General features: G+C 40.0%; 2 protein-coding genes across 3 annotated transcripts; one reads left to right on the top strand and one right to left on the bottom strand.

Annotated features, from left to right (window-relative positions):
- Positions 1 to 5,891: 5,891 nt before the first annotated feature.
- LOC146475385 (uncharacterized) lies at positions 5,892 to 9,717 on the bottom strand. Its single transcript, XM_085115793.1, has one exon. The coding sequence runs from the start codon at positions 9,697 to 9,699 to the stop codon at positions 8,167 to 8,169; it is 1,533 nt and encodes a 510-aa protein (XP_084971919.1). The 5' UTR covers positions 9,700 to 9,717; the 3' UTR covers positions 5,892 to 8,166.
- A 1,188-nt stretch (positions 9,718 to 10,905) lies between these two features.
- Positions 10,906 to 18,276, top strand: LOC146475384 (leishmanolysin-like peptidase). Of its 2 annotated transcripts, XM_085115792.1 has the most exons (3): positions 10,906 to 11,042; positions 11,143 to 11,224; positions 15,624 to 18,276. In XM_085115792.1, exon 3 carries the CDS (start codon positions 15,767 to 15,769, stop codon positions 17,720 to 17,722), a length of 1,956 nt encoding a protein of 651 aa, XP_084971918.1. In that variant the 5' UTR covers positions 10,906 to 11,042; positions 11,143 to 11,224; positions 15,624 to 15,766; the 3' UTR covers positions 17,723 to 18,276. The 2 variants fall into 2 exon arrangements, with proteins under 2 accessions (XP_084971918.1, XP_084971917.1); XM_085115791.1 differs by lacking the exons at positions 10,906 to 11,042; positions 11,143 to 11,224 and adding an exon at positions 14,582 to 14,695.
- Positions 18,277 to 18,404: the final 128 nt, after the last annotated feature.

The following is an 18,404-nucleotide window of genomic DNA, read 5'->3' as shown; positions in this document are numbered from 1 at the left end:
GACCTTGAGCTGTATTACACATTGGGTCTGTGGATAAAATCCTAAAGTGTGACAATTCAAATGAAAGCGACTGAGCAGTACTTTCCTGTGGTGCTGTTTATTACAGTGTACAAGTTGGTTCTAACTTTTGAGTCGGTGGATGAAATCCTAAAGTGTGACCATTCAAATGAAAGCTACTGAGCAGTACTTTCCAGTGGTGCTGTTGATTATGCTGCACAAGGTGGTTCTAACTTTTGAGTCTGTGGATGAAATCCTAAAGTGTGACCATTCAAATGAAAGCTACTGAGCAGTACGTTCCTGTGGTGGTGTTTATTATGTTGTACAAGGTTGTTCGATATTTTGAGTCTGTGGATGAAATCCTAAAGTGTGACCATTCAAATGAAAGCTACTGAGCAGTACGTTCCAGTGGTGCTGTTTATTATGCTGTACAAGGTGGTTCTAACTTTTGAGTCTATAATTGAACTTCTAAAGCCACTGAGCAGTACTTTCCTGTGTTGCTGTAGGTGGCCAAGGTGATTCGAACTTTTGAGTGTGTTGGTACTAAGCAGTACTTTCCTGTGGTGCTGCTGATTATGAAGTCCGGCGAAGAAAACTCCAGCAGAAGAAAGAATATTTTTTTCGCTTGACTCTTCGTCGAAATTCTTTGGCCCGTTTTTGACTTGCCCTCCTCGACTATCTTGCCCTGGGTTTCCCTTGATGCAATACGACCTGGCGAAATCCTTCCCACTACACGTGCAGATAAATGACAAGCAATCGGCCTCAATTTGAATGTAAAAGGATGCCGCTCCTGTATGACGTTAGGGACAAACGCACTTTAATTCCGTCATGAATTTGTGTAATTAGTAACATTCATACCTAACTTTCTGTCGCACGGAACATCATTTCCAGTTTTACCAACGCTGTGTCGAATTCGTATTTCTAACTTGTGCTGCGAAAGCAGAACAGAGGTAAGAACCAGTCCTTGTTAGCAAGCAAGTTGCTAACGAAAAAATTGTCCTGTTAAGATTGATTTGTGTTAGTTTATCGTGGCTGTGTGATTTCTATATCAATGCCCAAACCTACCCAACGAAAAGCGTTGTCTGCTGCGTTCCCAGATCGTTTTGTGTTCGTTGAAAGGATGATATACTTTTGTAAGCTAATACAGATTGATCTTTTCGGATACTTAAACTGAAAATTTAAGTAAGAAACGGTATCTTGTACCCCTAATTTACGAGCTGCTGTTGGCTTTACGAAAATGGTAGCTGACCTTTTTTCGCATTTTTCGAAACCGAAAGGAATAGGCCTTATCACGGTTTTCGACGCCATTTTGGCGAGTAGGCAAACTGGCTCGAAATAACAGTATTTGTATGAAAATCCGATGTCAAATAATTTCAATAAAACATCGCTTCTGAAAAATTAATGAATTGGAAACTTTTGGCACTAGGAAAACGATTTTAAGGAAAAATTCGGAGGGATGTAGCTGTGCCAGAAAGCGTCCAGTCGTGTTTTGAACTTTCCATACATTTCCCTGTATTTTTTCCCGCGAGCTATTTTTAGAGCAGTTCACGACAGACAAATGTATGGAAAGTTCAAAACACAACTGGACGCTTTCTGGCAAAGTTACATCCCTACGATTTTTTCTTATAATCATTTTCCTATCGCCAAAAGTTTCCAATTCATGAATTTTTCAGAAGCGATGTTTTATGAAAATTATTTGACATCGGATTTCCATACAAACACTGTTATTTCGAGCCTGTTTGCCTGCTCGTCAAAATGGCGTCGAAAACCGTGATTAGGCCTATTAGTTTTGTGGACAGTTACTGTTTCCAACAATTCTTGCTTTTGGAAGAAAATTTTGAAACTTACTCTTTTCGAACTCAACGTTTTCTGATCTTTGTTGATGCAGATTTATATTTGATTTATTTTTAATATTTGATTTCTGAGATTTGAATGTCTGATTTCTGTCAGTAGGAGATATTCCAGACGACTTCTCTTCGTTAATGTCATTGATGTAAACTAGTTGCCACTGCAACGGCCTTTCAATCACCGTAAATAATAATTTTATTTTCTTCTGAAAATCGATAGACACCACAGTTACTTTTAAACGCGATCATGTAGGACCTGTTGCTTGTTTGATATTCCAGTCAGTCGCTTTAAAATTTTTAAGACCATGTTGAATAGAAATGCAAATTATTTTATTAATTTATTGTGCACATAAAATACATACTTTGACTATTATTTAAAATTGGTAAATGAGAATCCGTAGCTGATAACAACTGGGATATCGGGTGGCATTTTGGTAATTTGCTTATTGGGTGGCTGCATCTTCATTTATCCCATACCTTAGAAGATTTATTCTTGTATTCAGTCCGCGATCCATTGTCAGCTAAGGTCCACAAAGTTCGCGGGATCTGGGGCGAGAAGGTAGCATCACGTGAATTGCAAAGAATTTCTACTTTGTAATGTACGTTGAATACATTGCCTCCAGAATATCATTGATATGTATCAACAAAACAACTGATTTTCACTTCACTCATCACTCTGCAGGTTTTCAAAGGAAAGAAAAAGGAGGACATTGTTTACGAGTGATTTGGACTCAACGTAACGGTGCAGACGGAACTCATGCAATAATATTTAATAGTTTGGACAAATTCATAGAATATTAAGAAATCCATGTGCTGCAACATTAGAGTGTCAAAATTTCACTCCTTGAAAAACTAATAGCATCGCCCAAAAGCTTTCATTTCAGTGGCCACACTAAAGGATTTCATCCATATATAGACTTTGATTTTTCAAGCACATTACACGGTGATTACACGACGTAGAAAGGTTGAACTGAGGCCGCTGGAAAAGGTTCACATATGGTGATAATATGGACAACTCGACAAATGAAACAAACCTACGGCTTGAAAACTTCAATCCAGAACTGAGGAAGGAGTTGCAAGTTTACCATGCCTTGTGTATCACGATTGCCGTTGCAGCTTTCCTAGCAAATTTTCCGTTGTGCGTCATTCATGCTTGTTGCAAAAAGGTGCGGAAAACGTGTAACATATTCCTTGTCAGTCATTACATCGCCAATACTGTGCAGTCAATAACAGCTGTAATCTATTTTGGTTGGCCAAACATTGGAGACATCCTGCTCTGTGTTCTCAACATATCGTTCAGCTCATCGGTTCTGTGTGTTCCTGTGATATCATTGATCACTTTATGCAAGACAATCTGGGCTACCCAATACACCGCTTTCTCTTCAGGAAACCTTCCTTTTCTCCCATTGGCACTACTGTTATTGGTTGCGCTGGGTGTGGCCGTCCCCCCTTTTCTCGGATGGGGCTCACCCATTCTCCATGAACACCCGTCAAGTGTTTCTTTATCGATATCCTACTCTGTATTTATTGGGGTCGTTTTAACTGTGGTACCGTTGGTAATCCTCTGCTTCTCAAATTACAAACTATTTAAACGCGTTCGTGGTTATGAGCAACAAGTAAGGAGGGAAAGTCTTCCCCAAGTAAAAGCTCATTTTGACTCGCGCAAAAGAGATGGTGAAGCGAAATGGATTATGCTTCTTCAGATAGCTGCATTTGTCACTTGCCTTGTTCCCGTTACCGTGGAAAACATTTTAGCGTCTGTCATCCCACAAATAATCCCCGACGTTGTGAAGTGTTCGTTCAACTGTCTTGCCCAAGCATATTGCTTGTTCTCTCCTCTCCTCCACGGCTTCACAAACAGAGAAATTCGTCGAGCTTTTAAATGTTGCTGTCGTCAGAAATCGTTCGAGCTTCAAGGACAGAGAATGGAAAGAGCTGCTCGCAAAAAGCAAATTAGTGAGGGACGCTACCGAGAGACAAATCATCGGGTTTTTGTAGTTCCACGGGAAGAAAAATTGTGCGACGAAATTGTTAGATATCAAGAGCCTTACTGCGCAGACCGTGGGAGATTGGTTCGTTTTACAGGCGTATCGGTTTTATCCGTGGATTTTTCGGTTCCAGATGACGTGGATGAACCCCGAGTACGAAAACCTGCAACGCGAGGCAAAAGACCAATAACTACAGAATTTGCCCCCATAAGAAGACATTCTACTATTAGAGGACGCGACGATGCTCCAAGAAGACAGGCCAAGGAAGACGACGCTCAGGTTCGATTTGATGTCCAATACACCGACAAGCAACGCAAGAAGTACATTGCTACTCCTTCCATAAAGCGCATGCGTCATATTAAGAGATGCATGTCGGATATATCTTTGGACGAGTTTCAAACCAGTTTAGCAAGTATAAACGGATCTGAATTCGAATCACAGCAGCACCAGGCGCCTCATTTTACGAATTACAGCGATCCCATGCGGTCAGCGGGATTCAGGCAGGTTTTGACTGGAAAGGGAAAGAGGCCTCGCACATCATCGCTTCACAGAGACAAGAAATTCAAACCAAATACCAAAGCTTTCATGCAAAGGCGATGCAGCTTTGAAGCTGACTATTTCCTTCGGACCAGAAGGAAACAATTTTAATGTCTTCCTATACTATATATGGCCGTGCGGACATCTTCTATCATTACCCACAGGTCCGTCTATACTCACAAGCCGTTTAATGGCCTTAGCTCCCACGAGTCTCCTGTAGCTCAGTGGTAGAGCATCCGAACGAATAATCGGAGGATCTTAGGCTCGACTCCTGATAGGAGCATTCAGATTTCCGCTTTACGAGTTATTCGGTGTCACTCACCGAATAACACGTCATTCTCATTCATATGCCGTTCTTTAAAAGTTTGGATGATAGTATGGAGCTAACTGAGAATTGACGAAAATTTTAACTGTCAGCTGAGAAAGGGAAAGGCAATTTCTTAAACTGATAGCTGAGAAACGTTAAGAAAACTGTTAGCTGACATATCTTGCCTGAGTATAATGTGAATTGTACTTGCAAATAACTTGCCAATAACAGTGTAGAGAATAAGCTACTAACGATGATGGCTCGGAGCCTCTCACCAGTTGTTTCTAGAAGTCAAGAAGCTGATGAACATTGGTCATTGAGTCCCGAAAGAGATTGAAATCATTCAAAAGCTCTTCAGAAATCTTCGGATGATACTCGATACTGTTAGGTTAATGGGAGGGACACCGTTGATACGAAACTAAACAGCAAAAGCACGTGAGAAGTAAAAGTTAACAGAGATCCTTCTTTATTATTTGTAACTGATAACTGAGAAATGGTCGAGATTTTAGATGATAGCTGAGAAATGACTTAAATTTTAACAGATAGCTGAGAATCCATCACTCTCATACAGACCATCGTTGAAAGCTTAGGAGTTATAAGCGTCAGGTACATTTTTTATTTACATCGCTTTAATGCTAGTACACTGGAACTAATAAGTAGAATGTCAGTTAAACGGAAGTGTTTGGCTAACTCAGAAATTGGGGGGAAGGGAGGGGGGGGGGGGGGGAGGAGGGGGAACGTGGCCGAGTGGTTAGAGGCGCGGACCCATAATCTGGAGGCCCCAGGTTCCAGCCCCCTCCCTGACAACAAGCTGGATTTGTTCCATGGTAGTCCCCTGTTCAAATTCTCAGCCACGCTTTGTAAATAGCAGAAATAGCCAACTGGTAAGCCTCCCTGCCAGTTGGGATTTTAAAAGATTTTTTGTTCTGTTTATAATATTTGTTTGATTACACGACCCCACAAGCTTCTAGCTTTAAATATAACCGTGTATAAACAGATTGAATTTATTTTTACTTTATTTATGCTTGCCTTATGCTTTGGAAATCGCTGTAAAATCTTATGGTCTGGTCTTCCTTATAAATCGTGTCACATGTAGTTTATATCTGTCGATGTGCTATGCACGAAACATTTCGTGTTTGATTAAGGATGCTTAGTCATAATAAAACAGTTTTAACGATAACTGTACTTACTGTTGATTATACAGTACAGTAATCTTATCAAGTTATTAACTTTGCAATCAAAATCCCTCAAGAAAAATATTTCTAAAGTCAGAAACAAGCTTGATTTTGTCGGTAATGTATAAATTATAATTATAATGATTGTCCTCGCTTTAAGTAAATGTTTTTAAAGGTGTCGATGATCCAAAGTCAGATGGCTTAAATTTAACCTTGAACCGGTCAAAGGAGACACATTTTACCGCAACAGAAGGTAAAGAGTCGCATTGGTTAAATTTTAACTGTTAAACCACCAAATAAGGGTAATTTTTGTTCTAAATCCTGGACATTTGGCCAGAATTATTAAAGCCCCAAAGGCCACACGTTAATGATTCGATTTATTGCCGGCGGCGCTTATTTCATTTTCAGAGTTGAAGGGATCGAGAATCGCTTATTGTCTCTCGAAAGTCCCAATAACTTACCTACCCGAAATTTATCTTATGTGTCTACAGTTTGTCAGCAGAGAGTAATTCTTCATTGGGTTCAAAGGTTATCACCAATCGGATTTGAAAATTGAACTACTTACCGAGCCTCGAAAAGTAACGGGAATTTCGCGAAACGAGTCCCTGGATACTTAATTACTTTCTGATATAAGCGCCTGTGAACAATAGGAGAATTTAAACGATAGGAAAAGGAAGAATTCAATTTTAAAGTAGTCATCTTCAATGCTACTATGAAATCTTACAGGGGTGATTCAACGAAAAGGACGGCTGACGGAGTGGCGCGTTGACGTGCTTTTTAGCAGAAGATCGCTATCAGTTGAAATTGGGAAGAGGCGCCTATAAAAAACAACAAACAATCGACAATCGGGGAGGGGGGGATTTGAAAGGCGGGGCTTGTTAGAAGTAAAGCGCTAAATGGAATTAAGGACGGTGCCGCTTTTGTTACTGCGCATACGTTCTGCGCATCTCAAGAGACTCGGGTTTCCTATGGGTGGTGCCTACTAATACAGGGATATTATTGCGCGGTTTAAAACTATGCGGAGAAAGCAGAACTTAGCAAGTGCTCTTGGTATCCAAAAAGGAAATTGGGGATAACAATGAATTTTTGAGAGATAATTAAACTTCAATTTGGGGAAAATGCCATACATTGCTTTGTATTTCAGTACTTTTTAAAATTATTGTTGCTTAATTATCTTTAAAAATGCATGGTTACCCCCAATTTTCTTTTTGGATTCCACTAGCCCTTGCTAAGAACTGCTTTTTCCGCATAGTCATAACCCGCGCAAAAATACTTCTGTATTAGTAGGCACCGTCCTTAATAGAGACCTTTAGATTCTAGTACGAATACGAGTTTTTCCAGTAGAGAAAGAGTGCGCATGCGTGAACCATTGCCATTTTGGCTGGAAAACGAGATAGCCGTCGTCATTTTACTACCATTTTTTTGTCTAAAATAAGTCCTCGAAACGTAGGCGATCTCGTCTTTTTGGAATCACAACAGGGCTTAGGTATCATTATTCAAAACAACTGTGTCAAGTTCGTCGCTGACAAAGAGTAAAATCAAGCTTCCTGGAATATATCTTTTCTCAGTACTTCGCTAAAACTTGAAGTTAAATCTCGTATTCGTATTCTTACTCGTATTAGAATCTAAAGATCTCTAATATGATAACATGGTATCCACATTAGGAGAGTCGGACACAGCGGCAAAATGAGTGCGCATGCTCGTCACGCGTGAGCAACTTACTCGGCAAAATGGCGGCATTTTTAAAATTACCATTGTTTGTTTTCGTTTCGCAGGGATAAGCCCAAATCAAAATAGATAAGGTTGCCCCTTTAAGGAAAGGTTCCTTCGAACTTCCTACATCACATATCTTCTTCAACAAAAAAAAAATATTGTGGTAACAGGTGTGAATTTGGCGATTGAAGTGGAGCATTCGTAATCGATTCTCGCTAGAAACACATATCTGCGGAGCATGCGCACTCATTTTGCCGCTGTGTCGTTCTGTCACATTAGGACGTTTCAATGGCAATGAAAGCCTCGGACCCATCGTCCAATGTAGCCTCCATTTGTCGCCAGTTTTATGCTGGTGTCAAAATGTTGCATCACGGCGGACGAATGCTAAATCCTCCTCGGTCATGGATGATTAAATCTCTTTGCCAATGTTACGTGATCCAGCCCTCTCTCCAATGCAACGGTTCGATGGAATTTTACGTAGGTACTTCATGTATCCCCTATTATAGTGTATTTACATGGGTATAAGCCCCCGTATAAAGGATACATGAAGTACATACCGGATTTTATGTATATCCGCTTAACGAAGTGAGTGCAGCGGCGAGTCATGAGGCGGCGAATAGAGAGGATCCAGCCCATGTAATAGAAGTATAAGGCTTTCGTAACATTCCTGTTTTCCACGAGAACTGTTTTCTTAGCCTCTTAATATACATAGTAAACGTAGAATAGTATGATCCTACAAAATGATCTGCGTGTGCGCAAATGAGTTGTTCACATAGTCCCAACACGTCTTGAACGACCGCAGTTGGGATGTTTTTAACTTGCAACTGGTCATTAAAATCGTCAGCAAAGAACACATTGTATCCTGCTTCTCTGAAAGGTTGAAACCAAGTTTTGTTTCTTTCATCCGTTGCAATGTAAAGTGTTCTTGTAAGGTTCAGTGCTTGTCGCACTCTTAAACTCCACAACCAAAAGTCTTGTTTAATCTGGAAACTCGATGGGTGATCCGTCCTACGTACATGGATGGCGCTAAAAGGATGCTCTAGTTTTTCTAACACAGCCATCACCCGATTCCTAATGTCCGATGCAAAATGAATGAATTGCATGATCCATTGATGCGCGTTCAAAACTGTTTTCCTATCAAAGAAAAGCAATTCTCTATTATACAAAGATCCCTCGGAGAAGTATACCAGATCTTCTGTTTTGTGTAAAAGCTCGTCCATAATTCCCCACACGGGTCTATCACTGGAAGTGTTGTTTCTAAAATGTCTTAATTCCTCTTTACAAATTCGACGATAGACAGGTATTTCCCTATAGGAGGGCAGAGACCGTTTCATGTGTTGTTGAAGACGTTCCCATTTTTCCTGGTCAGTCTTCTGTGGTACGGAATCGACCCATGTTCCTAACAAACCATTATGGCAAACTTTTCCCCATTTTAAGTGATTGTATCTGTTATGGAACTGTGCATGGTCCGACGCAAATTCCTTCACTGGGACCACCTTCGACAACAACTTTAAGTCAATAACTTTTGATAATGGTAGCAACTTTTCCTTGGGAAGCATGTTGTATACTTCATAACCAGCTGAAATTCGTCTCCGTTTTTTGAGTTGAAGTATTTCCTGGTGAGGCGCCAATGGGTGAACTATAAGGGTTCGATTCAGTAACTTCGCTAAGACAACTGCGTTTTCGAAGGCAATACGCTGGTTATTCCATCCACCACCAGGGGGTTGATAAGACAAATATCTAACAGATTGGATGTTTTGGCATTCTAATCGCCCGTCAATATAAACAATATTTTCGTCTAGACACTGTATTTCGCCCCGGGATCCATTCCACAAATAAGAAGATTTACGGGGAAATTTCGTTATGAATACGGCAATAAGAGCTGAACAAATAACTATAGAACAGAAGAAGACCTTCCTTTGTACGGTGGTCATCACAAAGCGATGGACCTTCAATATAAACTTCAATCTGCGTATGAACATGACAAAACAAGCCACAATCCATGCGATCAAATACCTGTTTGTGTTTTGGTTTAACAAATGAATCGAGTCGCGGTACATGGGCAGAGATAAATACCGTGGTCTTGCAGCTTTTCGTTCCATTTCTTTCTCGAGTGGCTTGTGGTGTTGAAACATTTTCAAGCGGAACAGGAGAGCTCAACCATGACCTCATTGCACTGAATTTCCGCGCCTCTTCACTCATGACAAAAGTCTTGTTTGTGGAGAACTCAGTCAGGCGGGTGTCACAAACGGGTATCTGATGCATTTGAGAACCACCTTATCACCTTATCAATGCTTTTTTGCTGGTGCCTGATTCAGCCTTCTAGGACGTCTTTTGAAAGACAACAAACATGTTCTCAAAATCCAAAAAAGGCGCCCTCAACGACACCTCGTGCAGTGGTTGTACAAATTAGGTTGGAGGGCCGGAGTTCTCGGGGAAATTAGAGACGGCAAGAACTAACTCGCCCGTGACTTTTCGGCGATTATTTAAAGTTTTATTTAGGACTTTTTCAAGGTTGGACAACTTGACCGCATTTGATTCTTGCCTCACCTAGGTATATGTATATATTTTTTAATTATCGTGTAGGAATCTCATCCTAATCCCTACTGGAAATGTCTCGGGTGAGATTAGTCGAAAACGATGTGGCGATTGCCAACCGCTCTCCTTACGGATTCAGGAACCAAAGCCATTGCAGACCTGCAAAAAAACAGCCGTCTAGCTCCCCCCAACAGTCAGTTGTTCGCTCTGCATTAACTTTCTTTTTCAGTCGCTTTTTTGACTATTAACTTTAATTATTTTTATTGCTTCTTTCCTATTGGTTATTATGTTGTAGGTAAGTATGTTGTGACCCCACTCGCTCGACATCAAGTTAATTGTTTCTTGCCTATATGAGTGCGACATCACCCAATAATCAGTATCGATCGATGGCACAACTGGTCAGCTATACGTTCTTCTCTTTACAAGAAACTTAGCTGACGCCATGCAGCATAAATGTAGTGCATCGAGCCACCTTAACTGGACGCTAATTGGCTGAATTAGGTTTAACCTTATTTGAACAAGTTCGCTCCGTGGATTTCATTTATTTTGCTAAAACTGTGCCAAAGATCTTTTCATGTCTTCGGCGCTCTACCCGTCTTAGGCAGCATTAATAGTCTCGATTTACTTTTCCAAGCAAACACCTGTTTTCGTGAAGGATCCAGCTGACATTAACCGTCTTCACAGCAGTTATTTTTTAGATCAAAAAGCCAACGGGTTAATTACGTCATCCAGTTTAAACAGCTCGAGAGGACTTCTCATGATATCATAGTCGGGTATCATGAGAGAGGTGCAAAGACATGGTCTTTTGCGCCTCCCTCAATCTCTGCTTTGCCCTTTTTGTCCTGTTTTTCACCATTATTATCACTCTTGGATGCTGTTCATGTTGGTTTGACTATTATTCCATGACAGTGGTGGAACGGAGCAAAGAAAACGAGAACTGGTAAGCAACGGAGATATCGTCTACTAAATAAGGCATGGACATTGGACTTGTCAGAAATAAATTGCCATAACTTAAGGTATTTTGTTTTTTATCTCAACAGTCAAATACGAATAGAAGACGACAACGTTAAGCCGATTTCCAAGTGATCGAATCGATTGACGAAGAAGAAATATTTTTAGCAGGTAAGGGATAATGTGAACAGTTATCTAGTTTTATTCCAACCTGATGGAGCCATTTGTCAAGTTAAATGCATGGCTCTATGTGTAATGTGACAAAAGGCACTTTGTTTGTATCGTAGATATTTATCGTTTCCTGTGCCTTAAATTATTGCTTCATCGAGCATTTTTTGTCAGTAATTTCAAGCTTCATGGTCAGTGTACTCGATGATTTTTGGATGTGTTTCTTAACGCATGAATGAACTGAAGGAAAGCTTGTTTCATCGCACCTGTAATGCACTTAGCCAATGGAGTTACGATTGCTTTGTAACCTGCTACGCCAAAAGAAAAAAATTTAGTGAGAGGCTTCTGTTATATGTATCGAAACGTTCTTGGTTATTTGCTTGAATCACGTAGAAGGCGCAATTGACTGACACAAATTGTGATGAGTTTTGAACAAAATAAATTGCAGTGCTGGAAGTACAGTAAGAAGGTCTTAGAAGAACGCTTGCCTTGTAACCTGCTCTGCGAAAGCAAATATATATATGGCCCTTTATGTTAGGTTTCTAGAATTGGAATTACGGTCGAAAATGGAGTTGAACGCCTCAAATTGCCCTGAGCGTTGAACAAAATCGATTGCGATGTACGTTGAACAACACTTTTGCAACCTGCTGCGCCAAAACAAAAACATGCCCATGGTGTCAGGATTCTACAATTTGTATAAACGTTCCTTGGAACTTGATTACAAACGAATTGAGGGAGGAGTTAATACTCACAAACTATCATAGGTGCTGAACAAAATCAATGCCATGTAGTTCCACGTAAAAAGGCCACTTTTTTATTTTGTATTTGTCGTTTTTATTATTGTTAACTGCCACATACACATACAAAATTCAGTCGTGCTACTTTACAATACTACATACATACATGTTACGATGATGTTATACAGTACTTGAAACTACACTGAAAAGGGCCACTTGATTTGTGACCTCTTCTTCATCGAGGCTAAACTGCGCCCTTGACATTGCACTTTAGTAAATTACAAGAAGTATTCATTAACCGTTATCAAGTAAACAGATACAGAACCAGAAACGAGAACCAGGATGAGCGCCGGTTTACTGCGCATACTTTTGAAATCGTGCCAGTATCATGTGATCCTCAGGAACATAATTGCAATATAACTTTTGACGGACTTTTCAAACAGTTGATTTGAAGAAATGTCGCCTTAGTTTGTTTTCTGTTAATCATGCCACCAGCAGGAGGTCTTAACTTTTTATACTCTTCTGATGAAAGGCCGAAATGTGACGAGCCAATGAAAAACTCAGCACCGAGAGTTTCAAGTGGTGCTCAACCATTGGTTCAAACTTCGATGCTGTAGATAAAATTCCAAAGTGTGCGAGCTGTTCAAATAAGCCATTTTCGAGTTGGACCTCATTATGACAGCGAGGCTGAATGCATAGTTTTCATTCATATGCAAACAAAACTGATTTTTAAATGAAAAACTTTGCACTTAGCCTCGCTTTCTTAGTGAGGCTCACAGCAGCTCAGAAATGGTCTATTATTAAAACCACTGACTAAGCAATAATTTTTCTTGTATTACTGTTTATCACGCTGCACAAGATGTCCGGATGAAATCCTAAACTATATATTGATTCCCGTATATGAATATGAATATATGAAAACATAAATGTTTCAGTGATTCTGATAGTTTCAGAAGTCACATCTTACTCTTCAAACAATGTGAATTGATACTCGAGTACGTTGTAAGACTGTATTTGATGATCATATAAAACCGGTTTATTCTCTCAGAAAAGGATATCAGTGGTAGTAACAGATGTCTCAGTGAAGGTAAAAAGGCTTATGCATTTACCAAACGGCGTTCCTTTATGCACAATGGTAGAGATTTTTTTCCTGAACAGTTTTATTGTTTACTAGCTTCATTGTGTGATTATTTGTGTGGGTAAAAAAATAGTTCCAATGTCGTTCGAGTTCCAGTTTGAGCTCTCAGAGCAATAGAGTAAGCAATTACAGCGGGTACCAATGGCACCCGCCTACCGCGTGCCTTCAAAAGAGTCGGTTAAAGTTGCGTTTTGGACGAGCGTCTATCAAAGCAAAGGGCCGATAAAATTGTTTGATTTCCGAGAAGATTTCAAGGTAACAGAGCCAAGACATTGACAATTTTGCTGACTAAGGATAGATAAAACCTTCTATAAATTGATTTCCGTGCTCTTTCAGACTAAACGAATAGGTAACCTTTACACAACACGTCCCACGACCTATTTTTGAATTATTGCTTCTAAATTTCAGTGCACGTGATAATTTCCTACCTCGCACGCGTAGCTAATTTTTTTTAAAAATTTTCAATTTTTTTGTCCTGTTCTTTTTCCTTGATATCTTGTCAGAATAACAAAATAATTCCAACTGCTTTTCCTTGATTGACGTCCACCAAAAAGCATGCAAATTGTAAATTGTGAAAACCTCTATTTTAAAGAGGCCACAGCAGTGTTCGACTTCTATTCATGAGTTAGCTGGTTTCTCATTATTGATAAGTTACTTAGGCAATCTCCATTAAGTGCTTGGTTTCCCGCCGCCCTCTAATGACAGTGGGATGGTCCGTCAGTTAGAAAAAGAAAGAACGAAAGAAGGAAAGAAAGAAAGAAAGGCTTCGAAAAGAAAGATTGACAAAGAAATAAATAAACAAATTCAAGCGCGCCTTGACTGTGGGTTCCCCGTGATTGTCATTTTGTAAATACCCGCTATGACTCGGCTCAGAAAATGTGTTCGAATGTCAGAGTCATTTAAAGATATATACAAAGCAATTTGCACTTGGAGAAAACGAGAAAAGGGAGTTAAGGCAACGGAACTAGATTTTTATTTATTTACCATTTTTTGAACCAAAAATTGGGTCGGTCGGGCGATGGCTATCCGGAAACTTTGATGGGTGGAAAGGCCTTAGTTTCTGATTATTATTTGTCAAAATATGATTCGAGTTTTGGTCAAGGTAATGGTCATATCTTACTTCGCATTGTAACATGGACAAAAGAACCCGTAAGGGGTTGTTGTCTCTAAGATCAGCTTTCAATTAGTGTGCACTAGTGCCAGGATGAAATACCGGTTATGTTTCTCGTGTTTTTCAATACATCAGGCGGGTATAAGAACAACATTCATGTAGTTTCGATGTGGTACAAATAGATTTCTATTGTGGATGTAAAATTCCTCTTAGTATCTTGTCGTTCAAGGTCAAATTTTAGAGAGAGAGCGTTAATTGAGTTAAGAAAAGATCGTGCTGAGATAGTTAATGTATCGGATCATACCCGAGAGTAGAAACAAAATGACCACCAAGAAACAAAGTGACACCACCTGCTAAAACATAACCAGTTTCACCTTCATCAAAAATAGACCACTGAGGCCATCTATCGAATGGAATTCACAATAGATAAACTGATCTTCAATTCTTTTGAGAGGCCAGTCATTTATCTCCCAATATGACGAGGAAAGGTGCGTGATATCATATAACATTTATTTTCTTTTTTTCTTGGTTGCTTAATCATTGAATTTTCAAGTTCGTGGAACATTTACTCTGTACATGTATCGATAACTCGATCACCAGATACATTGGTATGCTCGCTTTTCCTAAACCGAACAAATCTTGCTTTTTGGATAGTCCCAATGCCCGTAATTAGGTGGTTTTTGCTCATAACGTCCCTCAACTTCTTATTGACGAGACAGTTGTTATTTTAGTGGTAAAAAAAATATATGTTGACTTTATTGTTTCATTGTATTTCACTCGTGTTGTCTTTGTGAACTGGTGACCCCGCGGCAAAGGCTTTAGGTGTTGTATGCACGCTTATTAAAAAGGCGTTTCTTGTTCGTAAGAAAATTGTCATAATATTATTTTTAAGAAATGGTTGGTTCTCATTCATACGCTCGAAATTTAGCAACGAATTTCGAATTTCCTGCGTAACATTACTGTCAAAATTTAGAGACTGTTGTTGACGTTTCTGGCACTGAAATAAGTGATATGTCGGGATCAGTCATGATTTATAGCAAATTCGTTGTATTCACGTTACTTAGCTGACTTGGACTGGTAGCTTTATAGGTACCTATCTGGCTAACAGTAGTACTAAGTAACAACAAAAGATTGGTTAATTTAACCCAGTTTCAAGCATATACTGGCGTTTTTATTATTTAGTTTTGGAGTAAAATCTTGTTCTGTGAATATTGAAATAACTGTTTTCTGTTTATTATAGATTTTTTTAACGTCAAATTTAAGAAGCGTGCGGTTTGATGTTCAAAGCGTTGCTGCGTTTTTTGTAAACTTAAAAAACAAAAAGAGACTTAATAAATAAAGTACATGGATGATTGGTCAAGTTGCAATATACTGCTGGGCAACATTAAGACTGATACGTTATATCTCTTTCTACAGATATTTCCAATTGTTTGACAAAAAATCCCTTGTATAAGCCCGCTGTTGACGGATTTGCATTTGTCGTCCTTTGTTCACTGTGCGCCTTGGTTACAATACAGCCCACAGCGCATGCTCATCATTGGATACCCAAAAAACACGAGATGAATCACAATGTCCGTGTAGGACCACCTCACATCGTGAAACGACAACCATTTTCACAAAAAATGCGCTTCGAAGTTGTTTACGACGACAGCATCGGCGACTTAGAGGAAGCTAAGTATGGTTTGATTACGGGAAAACTGATTCCCGAAGCGGTGGATTACTTCCACGAAGCTTTCAGCGTGAAACCAACACACATGGCTATAAAGTTACAAAGGACGTGTAAAAACAATGCGTATTTTTTAAAGGACATCAAAGGCGACGCTGCGGGAGACGTTCAGTTTTGCAAGCTGGATTGTGTAAATACGCAGTGCGGGCCTGTAACTGTACCCGCTGACCACCTGGATCAATGTCGCGTATGCGATAAAGATGGCATCAAATGTTTCTCAGTCCCTGGGGAAGAATGGGAGGCTGGGATGGGAGTGGAATCACGTGATTTCATATTGTACGTGTCGTGTATTCAAACCGATCATTGCAATACGGCCAATGCGGTAGCATATGCCTCTTACTGTCAGCTGGAACATGCCTTGGATAGACCGGTGGCTGGTTTTGCAAACATCTGCCCGAATCGCCTGGAGACAGACCCAAGGCATTACCCGAACCTGCTGTCCACCATAAAACACGAAATATTTCACGCGCTGGGATTCAGTGCAGGGCTTTTTGCGTTTTATAGAAATGAAAACGGAGTGCCTTTCACGCCAAGAGAGAAACACGGTTTGCCACCGTATAATGAAAAGTATGGCTTGTATCAGTGGAGTTCCAAGATAGTGAAAAAGGTGGAACGGAAAAAATGGGCAACGCGGCACGGAGATATATCGCATGAAATTCATATGATCGTTACTCCTCGGGTAAAGAAAGAAGTTCGGAGGCATTTCCAATGCCCTAGTCTTGAAGGAGCGGAGATCGAAAATCAAGGAGGATTGGGAACGGAGTACACGCATTGGGAAAAACGTTTGTTTGAAAACGAAGCGATGACTGGAACGTACACACAAAACCCTGTATTTTCTAGAATAACGTTTGCCCTTATGGAAGATACCGGTTGGTACAAGGCTAACTACAGCAAGGCGGACGAGCTAGACTGGGGGAAGGGATTGGGGTGTCAGTTTACCAAATCAAGCTGTAAAACGTGGATGGAAACGCATTTACAAAAGAAGATATCTGCCGATCCCTTCTGCTACACGATCAAGAAAACTCCACTGCGCATGCGCTGCACGCACAGTAAGTTGTCCGTGGCGCTGTGTAATCTTCGTAAGTACAACAAGGCGTTACCAGAGGAATACCAATACTTCAATCACCTTCCAATCCATGAAGTACTCCCGGAGGAAGATCGAACCTTGCATGTTGTTATTCGGGACACGGCCAAGTATGGGGGTGCGGTTCCTTTATCGGATTATTGTCCATTCTACCAGAAGTTTACATTAACGGGAACGGACGGCGCAAAGAGAGAAACGACTTGCGTAATGCCCGAAAATGCACCCGCCAGGCTTGATAACTACGCCTTGGAAAGCTATGGTCCTGGATCTAAGTGCATTGAGCAAGGGCATGAATGGCTGGCAAAAAAGGGACTCTTAACGCGAACAATGGTCGACTGGGGGAGCGGATGCTATAAGTATCACTGCGATGGGGGATTGCAAGTGGAGGTTGGTGGAGAGTTTTACACTTGTCATCACAAGGGGCAACATCTTGAAATTTTTGGTTCTTTGAACGATTGGAAGATTAATGGGTCACTGGTTTGTCCATCGTGTGAGGAATTCTGCGGTCTTCAGAGGGGATGTCCTCAGGAAATAAAGAGTAATACCGAAGGGATTGTATTTGTTGAAGGGAAAACATCATCGCACAGAAACAATGCAGGAATTTTGAGGATATCTTTTGTAGAACCTTTCTATTTTATAATTTTAAGAGTTGTGTTGATGGCCTGTTTTGTGCCTGGATTTCAAGTGATTAATATTGTTACCTGAAGAAAGATTTCCATCCAGAGGCGATCAATTCATAACAATTTTATAGTTAGTTAGGCCGTGAACTTTTTAATGACATGCAGTGGACTTGTTCAAACAAGGCAAAGAATCGATGAAAGAAATGTAAAGAAATCTCAACTTTCGTGAATCGACAAGGATTTTTTCGACTGAGGTGAAAAAAAATCTTCAATAGCTTTCAAGATGCTAGAAATATTCCAATGGAATTTGAGCAAATTTGTAAAATCTTCAAACATTTTTCAGAAAATCGGTAGGGAATCCTCAAATCGTCCTAATTAGTGGTGTTTACATAATAACTTAAGAGAAAAATCTTACTTGGCTACTTTGCTGTTGAATAATTACCATCCTCTTTCTCAACTCGATGTCTGGAGTTCTAAACCCAAAGAGCACTCAAAGTGCCCGGCGTGTTTTCTTTCTTCTTGTATAAGCGTTTTTCTCCTCTTATGTTCTTGTGAATAATCACTGTATTGACTTTTGTAAATTTTATGTTGATGACTTTGTTCAAATTCGCTACCAGAAAATGAATAAAGATTTGAAAACTGTAGACGTTAAGTATTATTAAATGGAACAATTTTACAAGGAAGTATTCAATGGGGATGTCGTTTTTAGTACTAACATGAAAAAGGACCACAAAATGTCCTCAGTTTTCCCGAGCCACAAGACAGCC

This window comes from Pavona decussata, unplaced genomic scaffold, assembly GCF_977016875.1.
Source record: "Pavona decussata unplaced genomic scaffold, jaPavDecu1.1 SCAFFOLD_84, whole genome shotgun sequence".
NCBI lineage: Eukaryota > Metazoa > Cnidaria > Anthozoa > Scleractinia > Agariciidae > Pavona > Pavona decussata.
This window is presented reverse-complemented; position numbering and strand designations above follow the sequence as displayed.